Raw genomic sequence first — 20,077 nt, 5'->3', positions numbered from 1 at the left:
GGAAAGTTGTTGAATTTTAGACTCTGACAGGGAATATCAGAACAATCATATGCACAAGTACCACCTTTGAGGCGAAAGGAATCATACAGCGAATAATTTGGGCATCTGAGATGAGCAGTAGTTGAATCAACCAATAACTGAGATTCTGTCAGGAAAAAGTACATGGGGTTTGGCAGACTGCAAGTGGAAATGGACATCCTAGTACTGCCTGGTAACATGGAGGGGCGGCTTTCCTTCATGTGGTGTGGGCACCACACCTCGACCCCTGCTTACGTTGTTTCACACCTGGGTGGTCACCCACCATGTACTTGTGCCTGGAGGTTATACCCAGTCCCAGTACTAACAGTCCCACCATCGTGAATGTGCAAACAGAGGATTTGGCTGTCACAGACCGTCCGGACTTCACCGAAATTGGGTCCACTTGACTTGAGTGTCACCCGAATATCAGTTCCTTCAGCATTTTAGACTCCCAGGTAGCAAGTACAGCTTGTCTGGCATATCTGAGAGAATGTCTGTGACAACCTCAAGGAATTGCATTTTATTTTTATTTCAGGTAAATTGATTTTTTTACTTACCGATTCTGCCTATTCTTCCCTGATTTCTACACCTTATAGCTCAACACCCCTACCATATACACAAATATACTGATTTTTATATTTTTGTTTATATATATATCACTAACAGAAAAAAAAATTTATAAAATATAAGAAAAAAGTATAAAAATAGAATGCAAGTAGAGTGAGAATGCAATTATGAAAGAAGTAAATTTGTCTCTCCCTTACCCTTCTGTCAGTGAGAGAAGATTGCTGTGGTCTTTTGTATCTTATGTATTGTAGTTTTCCTCCAGTGAGATGAGAAGCAATCCTCTCTGTTGGAATTTATTTTTAGGACATTACGAAACAATTTAAGAATGTTTTCAATAAGTTTTTATATATTAATGGTTTTAAAACTAGTTAAGAGATGAAATAGTGTCCATGTCACTTCAGGCATTCAGTTTGTGTTTTCAGTCATTTGCTCAAAATTTGACACTTTCTGTTAGTTCTTTAGCTGACAGGAGAAACAAGATAATCTCAGAAGGTGGCTGTGTTTTATCCATTCCATCAAAATTTGCATGATGTTTTTTCATTGCAGAATATTGCAGTAGCACAAAATAATTCAAACTTATAGTTAGTTCTTGCATATACAAGATATTCATTAGTAGATTTTGACCTAATTACGAGAATAGTTTTTTCATTTCACAAGCAAGTCTTTTCATAGTGTATATGTGTCTATGCATACACTTATATATTGCATAATATGCCTTTGTTCATGTAAATATGTAAAATGGTTTAATTTCTTTTCTTAGTTGATGAAAATCCTGACACTGCCCTCCTTCATGTAAGTAAAATGATGCCTGAAGATTTAATCTGAGTACCACTTTTTTTTGTTTTCCTAGTTTTAGGTAATTTAGCAACCACTTAAGACCAAGAATTACTGTATTTAAATTGACTAAATTTATCATTATTATATTCTTCAGTCCCTTGTATTCATTAATCTTTGTCTTAAACTATAAATAAAGATAAAATTTATTTATAGTTTTGATTTTTGTTTTTAGGAATAGGTTCTTACATATTTTATTTTACTGTTATTAATAGAAATGGACTAGTGGACAAGTTTAATAGAAAGAGATTAAAATTATGGGAATTTAATATTCGAAGTACTTCAGATATTGTAGCAAGTTTATTGGTTAATGTTCATTCCAAGTATAACCAAGATTTACTACATTCCAAGATTTACTTGTTTGCTTTAGGCACCTCCGTAGTCAGGTGGGAAGGAGCAGCAGTGCGTAGCACACACTTCTTGATTAGACCGGGGTTCGAGCCCGTCACCACCAAATACGGAGGATGCGGGAAGGTCAGGGAATGACCACTGCATATTCCCGGAGCAATGTGGTCTTAGTTGCTAATGCTCCTAAAAACAAAATAACAACAACAACTTGTTTGCTTTGTTGTGCTTTATATTGAAATGATAAATAATTTAAATACTGATTTGTAAATTTGATGGTATAGAAGTGCCTAAAATGTAAAAATATGATTAATTATTGTGGAATAGAAAACATTTTAATAGGGATAGAAATATACAGAAACATTACACTAACAGAGAAAATGCAAATTATCATTACCATAGTCTAAATCTGTCTTGCCTAGTTGGGTGTACAGGCACCCAGATAATTCAAATGTCCTTTTGGACAGTCAGACTTCTGATTATTCCTCCAGAATAAACACAACTCAAGACTTCAACTTTCTTTGAAGTCTTGAGTTGTAATCAAAGTAGTTATCTTTCCTCTGATGCCTGCCTACAGATATCATCAGTTGACCATTTTCTTCAGTCATGTTTTATTCCAGGTACAGTACTATTAATTTCACTTTGAATATTTATCTAATTTCCCTTCTTGCATTCTTGCTACATGCCCAATTCGTTTTTTCTTTCATACATTTAATTAGATATTAGTTGGCTTATTTTTTTTCCTTTCCTCATTTGTAATATGATCAACTTGCCATCTATCAGTTCCCTTTATTGTTTTGAATACTCATTTCTGAGGTTTCTAATTTTTGATAAATTCTGATTTGGTATCCTATTCTCTAAAACTTTAAAATCTGTGTTGTTAACTCCTAACCGTGCCTTTTGACATTTTTTTTTTTTTTTTCCTTTGTTCCAAATAAATTTAACTGGCATGCTGTGCTTCCCACCTCATTTATTCTATTATTGTTTCCACATCCAACTATTCATTTTAATTAAAGACTGTTGTAGGTGCATGGTCCAATTTTTGGCTATTTATTCTGCTCATAATATTTTCTCTTCCAATTTTTATAACTTTGTTTTTGTGTTACTAATTTTCATGCCAAATTATCTGCAACTTTTTTTTACCCTACCCAAAATTTATTTAATGATTCTTGGAGATCTTAGAGTTGCTATTTGTTAGCACAAAATTCTCAGTATATAATAGAGGGTCCACTTTTTACCTCTCCCATACTAAGCTTTGTGAGTATATTATATTCTTAACATTGAATTGTCCACAAAACGTAGTGATGAAGTGCAGCCCTAACTTGCACCAGTCTTGTCTGTAAACCATTTCTGAATTCTTCCTGCAGTCCTCACTGTTTACATACACAAACTTTGGTTTCCTCCTTTAAAAGATTTTCCTTGAAGTATTTTTATGAATTATTCTCAGCTTACCCTTGTGTTAAAAATTATTAATAAATAGTGAAAAATTATTTTTATATTGTAGAATGGTCTTATGAGCACAACACAAACGATAAATAAAATTTAAAAATGACCTGCATTGGTTGTCATTAAAAATGATCAGGCCCTCGAGTGAAAATTTGGTCTTCGGAAAACCTAAACAACTAAAACTGGAATTTGCAATGTGTTGATTAAATAATGAGTTGTAGAAGTAATAATTGGAATCCAGTGCCAGATATAAAATGACGAAACAATAAATGGATGAAATAGTGCATTAATTAGGTAGAGATGACATAAAAACAAGTTGAGTTTATAATTTTATAGTAATCCGTGAAAAAAATACTACTGGTCTATTGAAAGTATCTCATTATGTTTGAATACTGAGTGATTCAGAGAACAAGCTGGAAAATATTTGAGTATCTATAGTGTAAATTCACAAAATTGGGGGAGGTGGTTAACTTCCAGTAATGATAACAGGAATGGTGATTACTAAAATGCTGACATATTTAACAAAACAATCTATATATGTCTAATCAATCAATAGTAATCAGTATTAAGTGATAGCTCGATGCATTCCAATAAAATGGAATGAATTGTTCCAGGTTACAACAAATTTTGTTATTTACATATACAGTCAAACTTGATTATAACAAGGTCACAGCAATAATGAGCAAAATGCCATAATGATTTTAATTTACACGTATTCCCATACAATCGCTCACTGTTATAATGATCATACTACACCGATATACCAAACAAATTTTGGTAACTATGCAAACATTCTTAATTGCTCGGGTAATTGAAAAAACCTGATTCTTGGAATAGACGAAAATGAAAGTATTATGTTACATTTTATTAAACATAATGAGCAGATGGCGCACTTTTACCAGTTTCTTTTTTTTTTTTTATATAATTGTTGCCAATCAAACAGGGAATACAATCTTTTTAAACATTTAATTGAAAGACAAATAGAAATGAAATGGTATTTACCTTAATGCAATATGTAACATTAACCGTGTAGCTGGCACACTTGGTATATTTCATACACAAAAAAAGGTAATAAAAATAAATAAATATATAAATTTATGAATTTAAATAACTATTAAAATAACATTATTATTATTATCATTCCAGTATGATATTCTCTTTCAATCTCCATCAATAATTATTTTTTAATTACAAAGGTTTAGCTGTAAAAAAAAAAAAAAAAACTATGGGATGATTTATGTCAAAAACACTGTTTGTTGCTATGAAAACTGGAGTTGCAGTTTTCTTGTTTTTTTAGCTGTACTGTTGGCTGAGAATTTTTTTTTTTTTTTTTTTTGCTAACAAGACTTTTCTTTTTTTATCCTATTTTACAATGTGGTGTCAGAATTAAGGATACATTTGTAAAGTTTCCCATTCTAAACTGTTTCCCGCTTTAAAAAAGACTGATTTGGTGAAGTAAAGAAAACTACAAGTTGTCATTACTTCACGGCTATTATGATTTTTTGTATGCTGTGTAAAGGATTAAAGTAAGTAAAATAAGTGCTTTGCTACTAAGGAAGAAACAGTAAGCATAATCTCAACCTAAGATTGGTTTACACTGGTATATTTCTCTGACAGGTTGTAATTATATTTTTTGACTAAGATGTTTCGATTAGCTTGGGAATTAAGAAAAATTCTAAAAACATTTAAAAAATAACAGAGAAGGAGGCAAGTGGTAATATCTAGGCTAAGTGTGAGTCTCTTATGGCATTCTACTTCAAGGCTATTTTCTGTCAGTTTTTAAGATAAGATCTCATAACTTAAAACACACACACACACACACACACACACACACACACACACACACACACACACACACACACACACACTCTGTTGATCCAGTAACCTGGACTCTGTTTTCAAAATGCTGAAGTTATATTCTCAGGCAAATCCTCCTAAACAAAAGTTTTACTAACCAGAAAAGTCCCAATTTCTTGCGGTTTGATTGCACTTTACAGTTCTGCAAAGTTAATCTGTAGCTGAAATATTTCCAATATTGTATTCCCATATCATTGATAAAAAATGTGATATTATATAGACTGTGAGTAGAAAAGTTGACTTATTTTTGTTGTGAAACACTTTTTGTCTGAATATATTGTACATTCTGCATTTAAATAAAATATTATGCCTTGAGCAATTATATTTTATTTTTGTCATCTCTCATATTAGCATTAGTAGAGGCATTTGATGCAAGAAAGCAAACTTATGCAGCATCAGCCAAAAAAAAAAAAAAAAAAACCACTTCCACTTCACCCCTCTGTTTGTTCAAAATACCTGTCCAGCTGAGCCTTAAACTTACTTATTTAGGCTATCACCTTCCACGACAAGGGATGGAAGTCTGTTCCACCAACCAACCACCCGCTGGCTAAAGGCAAATTTCCGCACGTCTACCCTACATCTTTCTTTCCTCAATTTGAATTTATGCCCTCTCAAGTGATTATTCTGAGTGAGAGGAAGAATCCCATCAGCATTGAGCATGCTCAAACCATTCAAGGCTTTATACACCTCTATCAGATCACCTCGCTGGTGCCTAGTCTCCAGACACTGTAATTTGCAAAACTTAAGCCTTTCTTCATAAGAGCACTCCTTTGTTCCATTCACTAATCTTGTTGCCCTTCTCTGTACTCGTTCCAGCAGCTCTACATCCTTCTTGAAATGAGGCCTCCAGACCTGTATACAGTACTCTAGGTGTGGCCTGACCATTGCCTTATACAAGGGAATAATCACCTCCTTATCCCTGCTAGAAAAATTCCTATATATCATTGACAATACACCATGAGCTACTCTTGCAGCCCATCTGCACTGCTCAGAGAACTTAATATCTGCCTGCACAACCACCCCCAGGTCCCTTTCATTCTCTACCACTGTCAGTGTAGTACCACAGAGTTGATATGTTGCTCTGGGGTTGCTGTTTCCCATGTGTAGTACTTTACATTTGTCAATGTTAAACTTCATTTGCCACCTCTCAGCCCATCTGCTCAACCTTTCCAGATCCTGTTGCAGCAGCATAGTGTCAGTAGTGTCCTTGACAACCCTGCCTACCTTTGTATCGTCTGCAAACTTGGACATTAAGCTTGATATACCATCATCAGTATCATTTATGAATACAGAAAACAATAATGGACCCAACACTGAGCCCTGAGGGACTCCACTAATAACATTAGTCCACGACGAGCAGTGTCCAGTGACCACTCTCTGTCTTCTCCCACTCAACCATCCCTTTATCCATAGCAGCAATTTGCCTCCAATGCCACACTGCTCCAATTTTGAGCAACAGTATCAAAAGCCTTTCTAAGATCCAAGTATATAATATCAAAGTTATTCCCTGCATCCAGTTCCTTTGTGACTGAATCATAGTATCCAATCAAATCGGTCAGGCAAGACTTGCCCTTAACAAAACCATGCTGTGTCCGAGCTATAACTGAAGTCTTGTCTAAATGAGCCTGCAATGCTTCTTTAACTAGTGCCTCCATTAATTTTCCTGGAACAGAAGTTAAACTCACAGGTCTATAATTACTTGTGTCAGCCTTTGATCCTCCTTTGTGAATTGGGGTCACATTTGCACATCTCCAGTCTGTGGGTACCTCCCCTTAGTCCATTTCTTGACTAATAGTATAACCCCACCTCCCTTCCTATCCTGTCTGTACACATTGTCCTCCCCAAATTCCAGTTCTGCATTTTTTATAACTGTGTGACATCACGTCTCTAATATCCCAACAATATCCATCTTTTATGCTTTGAGCAATACCTCAAATTCATTTACTGAACTCGTAGCATTGGTGTACAAGCAATTATACATGCACCTGTTCCTATTCTTAGCTACTCTAACACAATCCATGTGTTTACTTGTCCGTAATGATTCCCAGCAGTCTCTTAAATATCCTGCATCTTGTTTTCCAGGCTGCTGCTCATTCCAATAGAAGCAGTACAAGAATCACTTTCACCTCTGCCAGTGGCTACTGTTAATCTATTATTACTTGTATCCCCCCCAGTCTAGCAGTTTTCCGACCCACCTAACACTGCCTCGATAGCATCAGCAAACATTCTTGCACCCTTTCTATTTAAGTGTATCCCATCCCTGTAGAGGCAGTCTATGCTGTTAACAAGTACAGACCAGGCTGAAAAAAATTCTACTCCTTGAGCCTTGCACAATCTTTCCAGGGCCGAATTGATCAACAAAGCTCTCATCATATACTCCCTCTTATCATGTCTGGGCAGAATTGCGTACACTTTCAAATTCAACCCTAATTCACGGCTTTTTTTCAACAGCGACCCGTACTTGTTAAGTAATTCTGCCGGTCTCCTACTCTTAATATCATTAGTGCCAACATGTACAACTATATCATCTTTTGTGATATAGTTGTACTCATTTCTGAGTTGTCATCTGAAGAGCCTAGAGGAACACTAACACTGACTGTATACTTTGAAGAGTTGTTGGTTGGAAAAAGTCAAGGGTGTTGGGTGTGTTGTTGGGGTTGTGTGGTATTTCTGGTAAGTAAAGAACCAGATGTATGAAGTCATTTTTGGCTGATGCTATATAAGCTTGCTTTCATGCATCACATGACTACTAATTCTAAAAACGCTAATGCTAACAGCAAAATGGTTATTTGAGGTTTAAAGAAACGAAAATTGAAGAGGTCTGAGTGTTCAGTTGAATTGGGAGAACACCAGAGGCAATGTATGAATTTGACAAAATGGGACATAAGACAGGAGATAAAAAAAAAAAAAAAAAAAAAAAAAAATGTAAATTCCAAATTAAGAACTCTCTGACAAGATATATTGGAGGAGAGATATGCACAAGTAGAATGAATAATTAGAACTCAGATTAGTAACGGTTGGAGCAACTGATAATTGAGACAGAAAAAGTAGGTTGGCTTGTAGACTGTAGTTGGAAATGGACACTGAGATCACACATATTTTTGAAATAAATAAGGAAGTTTTTGGGAGGTTTAGATCTTTAAGCAAATTAATTTTTTTCTAACATTTTGACTATTTGTGATGCATTCAAATTACATATATGCAGAATACTATAAAATATCGGTGTAAATATACCATAGTGAACTCATAATGAAAAACTACATTAGTGTAAACGCATTGATTTGATTGTATCTCATATTGTAACTACTTTCACAACGAGTTACCATGAACTGCACTACCTCGAATAAGTAAGTCTTCACTAATAGAGAAGACTATTGTTATTTATTCTCAGTGGGCACCACCACCCAGATGGCACCATTTCAAGGCTTGTTGGCCTATCATCAGTGGGTGGCTTGTTGGCCCATCATCCAGTTGTGAAGTTATTTCGACAATGTGTCTCCCCCCCAAGCTAGCAGTTTTCTGACCCACCTAACACTGCCTCGATGCTATCGAGGCAGTGTTAGGTGGGTCGGAAAACTGCTAGCTTGGGTGGGAGACAAAGACGAATAGATTAACAGTAGCCACTGGCAGAGGTGAAAGAGATTCTTGCACTGCTTCTATTGGAATGAGCAGAAGCCTGAAAAACAAGATGCAGGATATTTCAGAGACTGCTGGGAGTCATTGCGGTACAAGTAAACACATGGGTTGTGTTAGGGTAGCTAAGAATAGAAATAGGTGCATGTATACTTGCGTGTACACCAATGCTAGGAGTTTAGTAAATAAATTTGATGAATTTGAGGTATTGCTCAAAACATCAAAGGCAGATATTGTTGGGATATCAGAGACGTGGTGTCACACAGATATAAGGAATGCAGAACTGGAATTTGGGTAGTACAACGTCTACAGAAAGGACAGACTGGATAGGAAGGGAGGAGGGGTTATGCTATTAGTTAAGAAATACATAAAATCCAAGGAAGTGAAGCCAGTGGACATCGCTGGACAGTGCAGTGTCAAGTCAGTTTGGTGTGACATAAGCATTGGGAGATCAAAATTGAGAGTAGGAGTGTGCTATAGGCCTAATGACTCTGATGAGTATAATAAGAAACTGTACAGGGAAATAGAGTGGGCCAGTAAATCAGAGAGTCTTATAATGAGGGATTTTAATTTCCCAGAGATTGACTGGAATTTGGGGGCTGGTCACTCACACACTAGCAAGGCTTTTGTGAATTTATTGGATGATTGTTAAGTCTCACTACTTCAACAGTGAATGCTATTTCAAAGAACAGTGCACATATAAAAGAACATGTTAAAGGATCAACCATTTAAGATCAACAGTGATCAGAAAATAGTGTTCAGGTGCTATATAGAAGATGGAAAAGCTATTAATAATATGAATGGAAAATCAGATTCAGAAGTGAGTGCCCCTGAAGAGTCTAATGGCCATTCAAGCAAAAGCAACAAGTAATTATAAAGATATTAAGGATAAGTACAGCAAACCCCAAGTCAAGTTCGTGGCAAGCAATGTGTGGTTTAATAGGTTCAAGTATCACTCTGGTTTCAACAACGTCAAAGTATGCATTGGAGTCGCCAGTGCCGGTTCTGCAGCAGCAGAGAAATTTTGCGATGTGTTGGAAAAAAACCCTTCTAAATTTCCACAGCCCTCAACCTCTGCAGTGGCATACTTGTCAGCTGGAGACATTGGTTCTGACAACAGTGCTCGAAAGGTAAAACTTGCTGGCGTTATTCCTGTCCCCTCCCCTTTTTTTTGTAATTTTATAATTTTGAAACTTTTGTAATTTTTCTTATGCATGAGATAAAAAAAAATTTAATAAATAATTCTATTTACATGTTCGTCGAACATTTCTTTTTTTCTTCAATGAAATTCAGCGTGCATAGTTGAAAGTGCTGCATAAACATTTAGGGAAATTCCAACTTTGTAAAATTTGACTTATGCAGAGTTCCATGGAACGCAACCATTACATAAGCGTGAGTGCCTGTACTTCTCTATCACTAAGTTTCATTGTGTCTGAACATATAGGTTTGTGCTATAGCATCATGTTTATACTTAGCCAACTAGTAAGTAGTGTCAAAATTGGCATGATTTAAGTATATCTTATATTGTGAATGCTTTCACAACGAGTTTCCATGGTATTGCACTACCTTGAATAAGTAATGCTTCTCTGATAGAAAAGACTACTGTTAGTTATTATCAGTGAATACCACCACCCAGATGGCACCATTTCAGAGCTTACTGACTCTTCATTGGTGGGTAGGCAGGTACCCTGGAGTTGCAATGATGACAACCCAGTTGCGAAGTATAACTCCACAATATGAGAGATGCCTGTTGATGTACAGTAATTGAAAATTACATAATTTGTTTCGGGCAGTTGCCTCAAGTTACGAAGAAGTTAATTTAAGGAGTTATCCGTTGAGAATAAGTAACATTAGTCTTCTCTATCAGAGAAGCATCACTTATTTGAGGTAGTGCAATACCATGATAACTCATTGTGAATGCATTCACAATATGAGATATACTTAAATTATGCCAATTTTGTAACTACTTAGTAGTTGGCAACGTATAAACATGATGCTATAGCACAAACCTATACATTGGTTAACTTCTTCGTAACCTGGTGCTATTGCCCTAACAAATTATATTGGGCTATATCCACACACAATAATACACATTTATGGCTAACACAGGGGATGCCACTTTCCCAGCTTTCAGTCTTCCTTAGAGGTTCTTTATACTAGATCCACTCCTCTTTTTTTTTTTTTTTTTGGCTGATACATGGTAAGCCAACTTATAGCTTTGATTTAGTTTTGAATTTTTTAATTTGTATTTTTTCATTCATTATTTATCAAGTTAACAATAATCACTGTGCACTATGCATACATTTTATAATATGTTTTTATAAAACTAAAACTTATAACTAAATCTTATACTAGTATTTAACCTTTGTGTTCTATTAATGTATTGCATATATTTTATAACGTAAAAATTTTATGAAATTTTATAAGTTTAGCTACATGTACTCCATAAATTTAAGTGTATGTCTGTTAGTTATTCTCTACTCTGCACCAATACTACTACATGTAGTCTAACGTAAGATACAGTGTGTGTGTGTGTGTGTAATATATATATATATACAGGGTGATTCACTACCAGTGCGACAAACTTGCAGGAGGTGTAGGGGGCACAAAGACGAATCGGAATCACATAGCATTGCAGGGTCCGAAATGCCTTCGTCATGCAGTAGAGAACGTTGAACGGGAGGTCGCATGAACAGCAATCCCGCTGGAAGTCAGCATTTGCGAACCGTTTCTGTTGAAGAAACCAAGTAGCAAAAGTCCTCCAGAGTGGATAATCCGCAGGCTCCAATGATTGGACGCATTGCAGATGGTATGAACTCATTTGGTTTGTTGACAATATCCTCCATACAGTGGATTGGGAAATACCCAATCGTTGGCCTATCGCTCGAGTACTCTTACTCGGATTGCCTTCTGCAAGATGTAGGACATTCTCCTCATTGTCTGGTGTCCTCGTCGTTCGCTGTGGATTCATGGTACCTCTCGTGAAACATCCCGTCTCACGTAACCTTCTGTGCACATGTGCAAAAATCGTATGATGAGGAGCATGCCTGTGCGGGACACGTTCCTTTTTCAAGCACAGAGCGGCACGCCCGTTACAGTCTGCAGCTCCATACGTGAGGTGCATGTCGACCAGTTCAACGTTTGAATACTCGTCCATCCTACTGCCTCGGGAACCGGTTCGCAAATGCTGACTTCCAGTGGGATCGCTGTTCACGCGACCTCCCGTTCATCGTCCTCTACCGCATGACGAAGGCATTTCGGACCCTGCAATGCTATGTGATTCCAATTCATCTTTGTGCCACCTACACCTCTTGCAAGTTTGTCGCACTGTTAGTGAATCACCCTGTATAAAGGTGTCGATAAATTATTGACCACATTGCAAACATCGTATGGATGTTGATAACAGTTGCGGTTCACAATAACCATTTTATTGTGGTTTGCAGAGTTTAAATCTGTAGTTTGTGTAAAGGTAGTACTGCTATATGGAGATGAGGTACTTTCGGGCAAGTCCATTAAGTTTGTTTGTTTGTTATTTGGTTTTTAGGAGCATTAGCAACTAAGGCCATATTGCTCCAGGATATGCGATGGTCATTCCCTGACCTTTTCGCATTCTCCGTATTTGGTGGTGACGGGCTCGAACCCCGGTCTAATCAAGAAGCATGTGCTACGCACTGCTGCTCCTTCCCACCTGGCTACGGAGGCACCTCAGTTTGTATAAAGGTAGTACTGCTATATGGAGATGAGGTACTTTCGGGCAAGTCCATTAAGTGGTGGGTAGAACAGTTTAAGGGAGTTAGTGTTGTGGTCAAGTGGCACCGGTTCTGGTTGCCCACAACTACACTCAGTTCCCTTGTGTTGAGATATGGTTCCCTTTAAAACCAGAAAGTGAGTGATGAGTTGTTAATATCATTCAATGTAGGGTCCTTTTTCTCTTGCCTCTTTGCCTAATGGCCTATGGAGCAACACAGACCCCTAGTTTTTATCCCTAGTCATAGGGAAGCGGGCCAGAGAGTCTAGAATCATAAGTTTAAGTGAACTGGCAGTGTCCTGCATAAGAAGATCAAGCTGGTAAGTGTAAGAACATTGAGTGCGTTCGTGAAAGTTCTATATGCAGCACAAGGAAATCTATTCATTGTGCTAGCAGAGAACTAGAAATGCCCCAATCGGCCATCCATAAGATTCTTTGCCACCACCTGAAACTTCATGCATACAAAATCCAGCTTGTGCAAGCAGTAAAACCAGATGGTCCACTACATCGGAGAATGTTTACTGTGGCTATACTTAGTTCAGTTTGAAAATGATGATGATTTCCTGAATAAAGTTGTCTTTAATGACAAATAATAAAAGTAGCAGTTGACTTTAATAAAAGTCAACTGCCACAGCTGCAATATTTAGGGCAGCGAAACTCCTCATAATCGTTAGTGAACATGAACAGGATTCCTCAAAATTGAATGTGTGGTGCGGATTTTCCTATAACCAGGTGATTGGCCCATTTTTCTTTACTGAAACTACCGTAAACAGTAATAATTTCTTGGACATGCTAGAGTGTTTTGCAATTTCTCAAATGACAGAACATCAATTGGACATGGTGCTCCTCCTCATTGGGCTTTGGCTATATGACAACTTCTCAGTGAGCATTTTCCAGACCATTGGATTGGATGGGGAGGATCAATTCCTTGACCCTCTTACTCACCAGATTTAACTCCAGTGGACTTTTTTCTGTGGGGTTATGTGAAGGATCAGGTGTATTGTACACCTGATCTGGTGTACAATACACCTGATCTGGATGAACTTTGTGAATGAATCACTGATGCAACTGCTTACATGATGCCTCAAAACACTAGAAAACACTTGGTGCAAAATTGTAAACTATATGGACATTCCTACATGCTACAAATGGTGCCCATGCGGAAAGTTATTAAGTTATTAATTTTTTTGAGTTTTCCTTTCCTTTGAAAACACCTGTTTGTCGATATCTCTTGTAGGTCCTATTATATAATAATTTGTAAAGTGGTCAATAATTTATGGACACCCTGTATATACAAATCATGTTTTTTCCAAGTAAATTATTTTGTTTTATTGCTAAAAGCATTCGCATAGAAATCAATTTCGAAATATGTGTTATATTCTTGCTAAGGTCAACCAAACAGGAAATGAAGCTTGAAAAGTCAGCCATGGTGTCCCTTTATGTTAATTTAATTTTTGAAACTAGTGATACCAATTTTAAGGAAATAAAATTTACCTATATTAATTGGTGGCTGGGGTTACTTGAAGTTCAAATAACAGTGAGCATGATCATTAAAAAAATTTCACAAATAAGAAGGTTTAAAACCTTCAGCATAAATTATACAAGGTTGATTTCAGTTCAGAATTTTCACAGTTCCAGGTTCTTATCTGGTCATGAACTTGTTTGCTTGCTTGTTGTTTTAGTGTAGGGCTACAACCACTCAACTTCAGCCTTGCTGGACTGAGGTGGTTATCAGAACACTACATTCTTCAATAGCCCACTGGTGTCTTATATCTTACCCATAAAGAGATGGGGTTGGCAGCCAAATTTCTTTTTCTAGTTCCCAGGTTATCCATTTATTCTTAATTATGCAATCCACAGCTACCATCTTCATTAGGCAGATTTATTTTATTCTCTCTAAATTCATGATTTCAGTCTAGTAAATGCCCTTTATTGTAATCAGGAATAAGATACATATGATATTCTTTCCACTTCTGACCGAACAGGAAGCCTGAAAATCCAACCAAACAAGGAAGTATGCCCCTCAATGTTGATTCTGACACGAAGGGTACCAAAGGCTGCCTCCATAGCCAGGTGGGCAGGAGCAGCAGTGCGTAGCACACGCTTCTTGATTAGACAGGGGTTCAAGCCTGTGACCACTGAATACGGAGGATGTGGAAAGGTCAGGGAATGACCACCGCATATCCCCGGAGCAATATGGCCTTAGTTGCTAATGCTCCTAAAATCCAAACAACAACAAAGGGTACCAATTTTTAATGAAGTAAAATAAAGGCCATCTATTTGTATATAAAGCACATAGAATGATTGGAAGAAAAAGCATAAAGGCTTTTAGTATGTCTCTTTACAATTTTTGCAAAATGATGCAGATAAAGTGATGAAGAAATTTCAGAAGTGAAAACTCCAGAATGCAAGTGGGACAATTTTTTTTTTTTTTTTTTTTTTTTTTTAAGGAAAAAAAAATTTCATTCATTCTATGTGATTCCTTTTGTGAAAACTTTAAGTCTGCAAAAGATGTACCATCTGACAGGCTTTTTGTAGTTTTCCTTTTTCTTCCAATAATAAAACTGTATTCTTATATGGCCACACAATTTCCTTAAAAATTGTTATTATTGGTGTCAAAAATTAAGTCTACTCTAATTAAGTCTAAAATTAAGATAACATGTATCTTCTTCTTCAAGAGGAGTATTTCCATTTATTATAATGGGTTTCCTCAGCCTACAAATTATTTTTTGGTAGGAATTTTTTCCTGCCATAAAGTGCGGTTCAAGGTGTCTTTGTTGGTTAAGCCTCTGGCTGTCATGCACTCCCGTACTCCATCCATCCATGTCCTCCTAGGTCTTCCTCTTCCCCTTCTTCCACGTGGTATCCATTCCAGGATAGCCTTTGGATATCTGGTTCCTTCATCCGTTTTACCTGTCCATATCATGTTAAACGCTTTTCTTTGATAGTGTCGATAATATTCTTTTTCGCTTCCATTTTCTTTCTTATGTCTTTATTCCATGATCTGTCTCTTCTAGAAGTTCTTGCTGAGCATCTCCAAAAATCCATTTCTGCGGAGAGCAATTTGTTTTCCACTCACCTATTCAACATCCAGGTTTCCGCTCCATACAATAAAAGACTTTGTACAATCATTTGAATATAAGTTTCTTTGTTTTATTTAGGATATTTCTGCCCCATAGAACAGAATTTAACATGCCGATGGCCTTTCTGCCACCTGCAATTCTCTTATTGATCTCTGCTTGGGATGATCCATCACTTTGTAAGATTGATCCCAAATATTTGAATTTATCAACTTGAATTTAAAATCTGCAATATTTAGAATGTGTCCTGATCCTGAAGATAACATTTCAGTCTTGCTAAAATTGATTTTTAGACACTATTGTTTATATTCCTTAAACAATTGACGACATGCATAGTCTGCATCTTCTAAGTCTTGTACTATCACCACCTGATTGTCTACAAAAAGTAAATTGTGAATATTAATCGGCAATCCCATTTTATTGTATTTTTTTGACCAGGATCTTAGGCAGATGTCGATATAAATTTTGAAAAGTGTTGGTGACATGCAACAGTCTTGTAATAAGCCTTTTGAAGTGTGGAATTCAGGTAACAAAGCTGATCCCACTTTAATTCTGCATCTGTTATTCCTGTAAATTGTCTTAATAATGTTAATCAGTTGTCCATCAATATTTGCTTATTTCAGTTTTTTTTTTTTTTTTTTATAAGAACCCTAAACACGAGAGGTATTAGAACCTATAGTACTTAGTACCGTGCTTGGGTTGGATTTTGAGAAGACGAAAGAAGATATTTGTTGATATTGGACTTGAACTTCTGTAGATTGTAATTTTCAGGAAATACGTATGAAGGAAGGTTGTTCCAGAAAACGGCAGTTGAATGAATAAATGAGGAAGATGAAAAGTTGGTTCTGTGGGTTTGAAGTTGGACAGTAAATGGATGTTGGCTGGTGGCGGCACGTGTTCGGACTGTTTTGAAAGAGAGAGAGCGGGAATTATAGAAGCCAATTCAGAAGAACAGTGCCCATGGAAGTATCTGTAGAAGAGGCATGCAGCAGAAACAGTAATCTAAGAGAAAGCGAGTGGAGAGCCTCTGTTAGAGATGAATCATTAATTAACCTAACTGCCCTCTTCTGAATGGAATCAAGAAGCCTGAGAGAGGTTTTGGGGGCACCACCCCAGATGTGGGAACAATATTCCATGGCAGGGCGGATTTGCGATTTATACAGAGTGAGCAGCTGTTTGGAAGAAAAGTAATGCCGAGAGCGAAAGAGAAAACCAAGTTTTTTAGATGCAGAGGAAGCAATATTTGTAATGTGCTTGTGCCAAGAGAGATTAGAAGTCAGGGTAATTCCCAAAAGAGATATATCATTTTGCCTAGAAATCGGAGTGTCACTAAAGATAAGCATAGGAGCAGAAGAATCCTTTTTGCAAGATATAAGACAAGATTGAGTTTTAGAAGGGTTGAAATCAACTAAGTTGTCTTTGCCCCACTGGAGAATTACCTGAAGATCGGCATTTAAGGAATTGGCAGCAGCAGATTTTCGAGAACTTGAAGCTGATTGAGCTGGACAAGGTTTCTCAAAATGGAAAGTTGAATACAATGTGCTGTCATTGGCAAAACTATGGATAGGATTTCCAGTCAATGGAAGAAGGTCATTGATATACAAGAGGAAAAGAGTGGGGGAAAGAACTGAACCTTGGGGGACACTGGCATTAGTGGAGAGGTTAGAAGACAGAGAGCCATCTACCATCACCCTCAGTGAGCGATCAGAGAGAAAACTGGATAACCAATTACTAAAAACAGTTGGCAAACCATAAGATGGAAGCTTGTTTAGAAGACCTTTATGCCAAACACGATCGAAAGCCTTTGAGATGTGAAGAGCAACTACATGTGTTTCACCGAACCTTTCCATTGAATTAGTCCATAAATGGGTAACATAAGCCAGAATATCACCAGTGGATCGACACTGACGGAAGCCATACTGGCGATCGTTGATCAGACGGAAGGTTTCTAGGTAGTTTAAGAGTTGGTGGTTAATTGATTTCTCCATTACTTTAGAAAGAGTAGAGGTAATTGCAATGGGACGATAATTGGATGGGAGGGATTTGTCACCCTTTTTAGGAACTGGCTGGATATGAGCAAATTTCCAAGCAGAAGGAAAAACACCTTTGGAATAAGAAAGTGAAAAAAGGCGGCAAAGAATAGGAGTAAGTTCAGGAGCACAGGTTTTGAGAACAAGTGGAGAAATACCATCAGGACCTGGAGCTTTCTTAGCATCAAGATTCATCAAAATCCTTCTGATATCCTTTTGACGGAAGACCACAGGAGGCATTGAATGGAGCGTGTTAGGAATGGTGGGAGGTGTTTTACCAAGATCATTAATACATGAGCTCGAAGAAAAATGGGATGTTAGCAGGTCAGCTTTATCCTTGGCTGAAGTGACAACAGAACCATCTGGTTTGGACAGAGGTGGTAGCAGAGATGGGCAAAAGTTGCGGCCAATAGCTTTGGCAAGAGACCAGAATGCTCGGCTACCATTAGGGCAAGAAGCAAGTTTTCTACTCTTAGCCTGTTCAAACTCTAGTTTGGACTGATTAATAACTGCTTTACAATTGTTGCGAGCTTTGGTGTAGGCAGAAAATGAAACTGAAGAATTAGAAACAAGCCAATTACAATATGCAACGTTCTTCTCTTGGACAGCCTTAGCACATTTATTGGAAAACCAAGGTTTAGATAAAGGACGAGATTTTAAAGTGGAGTGTGGAATAAAGGATTCCATTCCTGCAAGAATAATTTCACTGACACAATCTGAGCAAACGTTGACATCAGAAGTTTTGAAACAGTAATCAGACCAAGGAAAAGAAGAAAAGAAGTCTCGCAGGTCATCCCATTTTGCATTCTTGTAATGCCAAACAATACGAGGTTGAGAATAGCCATGAGATAAAGGTTCCATTGGAGAAGAGACAATCACCAAGTTGTGATCTGAAGTGCCTAAAGGACCTCTCACTTCAACCTTGTACTTAGAAGGGTTGTTTGTGAGAAAAAGATCAAGCGTATTGGCTGTATGATTAGGATTGTCCGGTATTCTTGTAGGTAAATGAACAATTTGTGCTAGGTCATTAGTAATTGCAAAAGCCTCAGCATCTCGACCTGCTGGGTCAGTGTGACTAGAAAATAGAAGCCAGCTGGAGTTGTGAACGTTAAAATCACCAAGGAAAATTACCTCACTGTTAGGAAAGTTGGACTGGAGAAAGTCAAGTTGCAAAGAGAGGAAGTCAAAGAGCTCCGAGTGATTAGTGGAGTTAGGAGAACGGTAGAGACAACAGATGAATTTTACACAATGAGGTAGAGAGGTTTTAAGCCAGAGAAGATCAAAGAGAGGAGATTCCAAATTGCCTAGTCTCTGACATATGCACAAGTACCACCTTTGAGGCGAAAGGAATCATACAGCAAATAATTTGGACATCTGAGATGAGCAGTAGTTGAATCAACTGATAACTGAGATTCAGTCAGAACAAGTACATGGGGTTTGGAAGACTGCAAGTGGAAATGGACATCGTTGAGATTGGAATTGACACCACGTATATTTGTGAAATGAATTAGGAAGTCCTTGGGAGGTTTAGATCTTTTCGCAGATAAGCTTGCTCTATTATTTTGCCAATTCATGGTGTATTTAATAGTAAGAAAAAGTGGGTGGGACATGTGGTAAGAATATACCCAGATCCTTGACATAACGTGGCCTCGACAATGCTCCCCACATACACACTACTCGGACTCCCTCCAGTCACTATCTGGCAGAGTAGAGGTAGCAAGATTATACACTAGCTGATCCAGAAGCCTCCTAAAGAGTTACCAATAGGTTTATTCCAGTTTACTATCTAGCGGCTGGCCTGCGAACACCATTTTAGAGCTGTACCCTCGAAATGTAAGGAATATTGGATCTCGCCACGACATTCATCATAACCTCAAAAATCATCAGTCATACTGCATGATGGAAGAGATAGGGAAGGGTTGGCCGGAACTTAGCTCTAGAGACTTAACATGGGTTCCACCACTTCAAGCCTCCAATAAGCAAAGTGGTGGTATTTCACCGGTTGATGAGAGTCATCTACCACCTAGTACTGCCTGGTAACATAGAGGGCCGGCGTTCCTCCATATTGTGTGGGCGCCACACCTCGACCCCTGCTTACGTTGGTTCCCACCTGGGTGGTCACCCACCATGTACTTGTGCATGAAGGTTATACCCAGGATTACTAACAGTCCCACCATCGTGAAGGTGCAAGCAGAGGATTTGGCTGTCATATACCGTCCGGACTTCGCCGAAATTGGGTCCACTTGACTTGAGTGTCACCCGAATATCAGTTCCATCAGCGTTTTAGACTCCCAGGTAGCAAGAACAGCTTGTCTAGCATATCTGAGAGAATGTCTGTGACAACCTCAAGGACCTTCCCATAAGAGTTTTCTTGGAACACTGTCATATGCATTTTCAAGGTCAATGAAAATCATAAAGATTTCTTTTCCTTTCTATTGGAATTTTTCAAGGAAATGTCGTACTATTGAGATATGGTCTATACATGGCCTCCCGACTGAAAAACCAATTTGTTCTTCTGA

The 20,077-nt window shown here is 37.6% G+C and overlaps 1 protein-coding gene across 1 annotated transcript in view; it reads left to right on the top strand.

Moving 5' to 3' along the window:
* LOC150079077 (DDB1- and CUL4-associated factor 11) overlaps positions 1-20,077 on the top strand; it is a 446,028-nt gene that overhangs the window by 81,741 nt on the left and 344,210 nt on the right. Inside the window, exon 3 of the mRNA XM_090383756.1 lies at positions 1,346-1,377. Within this exon, the coding sequence (XP_090239882.1) occupies positions 1,346-1,377 (32 nt within the window). The remainder of the gene's footprint in view (positions 1-1,345; positions 1,378-20,077) is intronic.

The sequence above is a fragment of the Mastigoproctus giganteus genome, chromosome 10 (genome assembly GCF_048544385.1).
Source record: "Mastigoproctus giganteus isolate SK-2022 chromosome 10, ASM4854438v1, whole genome shotgun sequence".
Classification (NCBI taxonomy): Eukaryota; Metazoa; Arthropoda; class Arachnida; order Uropygi; family Thelyphonidae; genus Mastigoproctus; species Mastigoproctus giganteus.
Note: the sequence above shows the minus strand (reverse complement) of the source record. Positions and strands in the feature narration are given on the sequence as shown.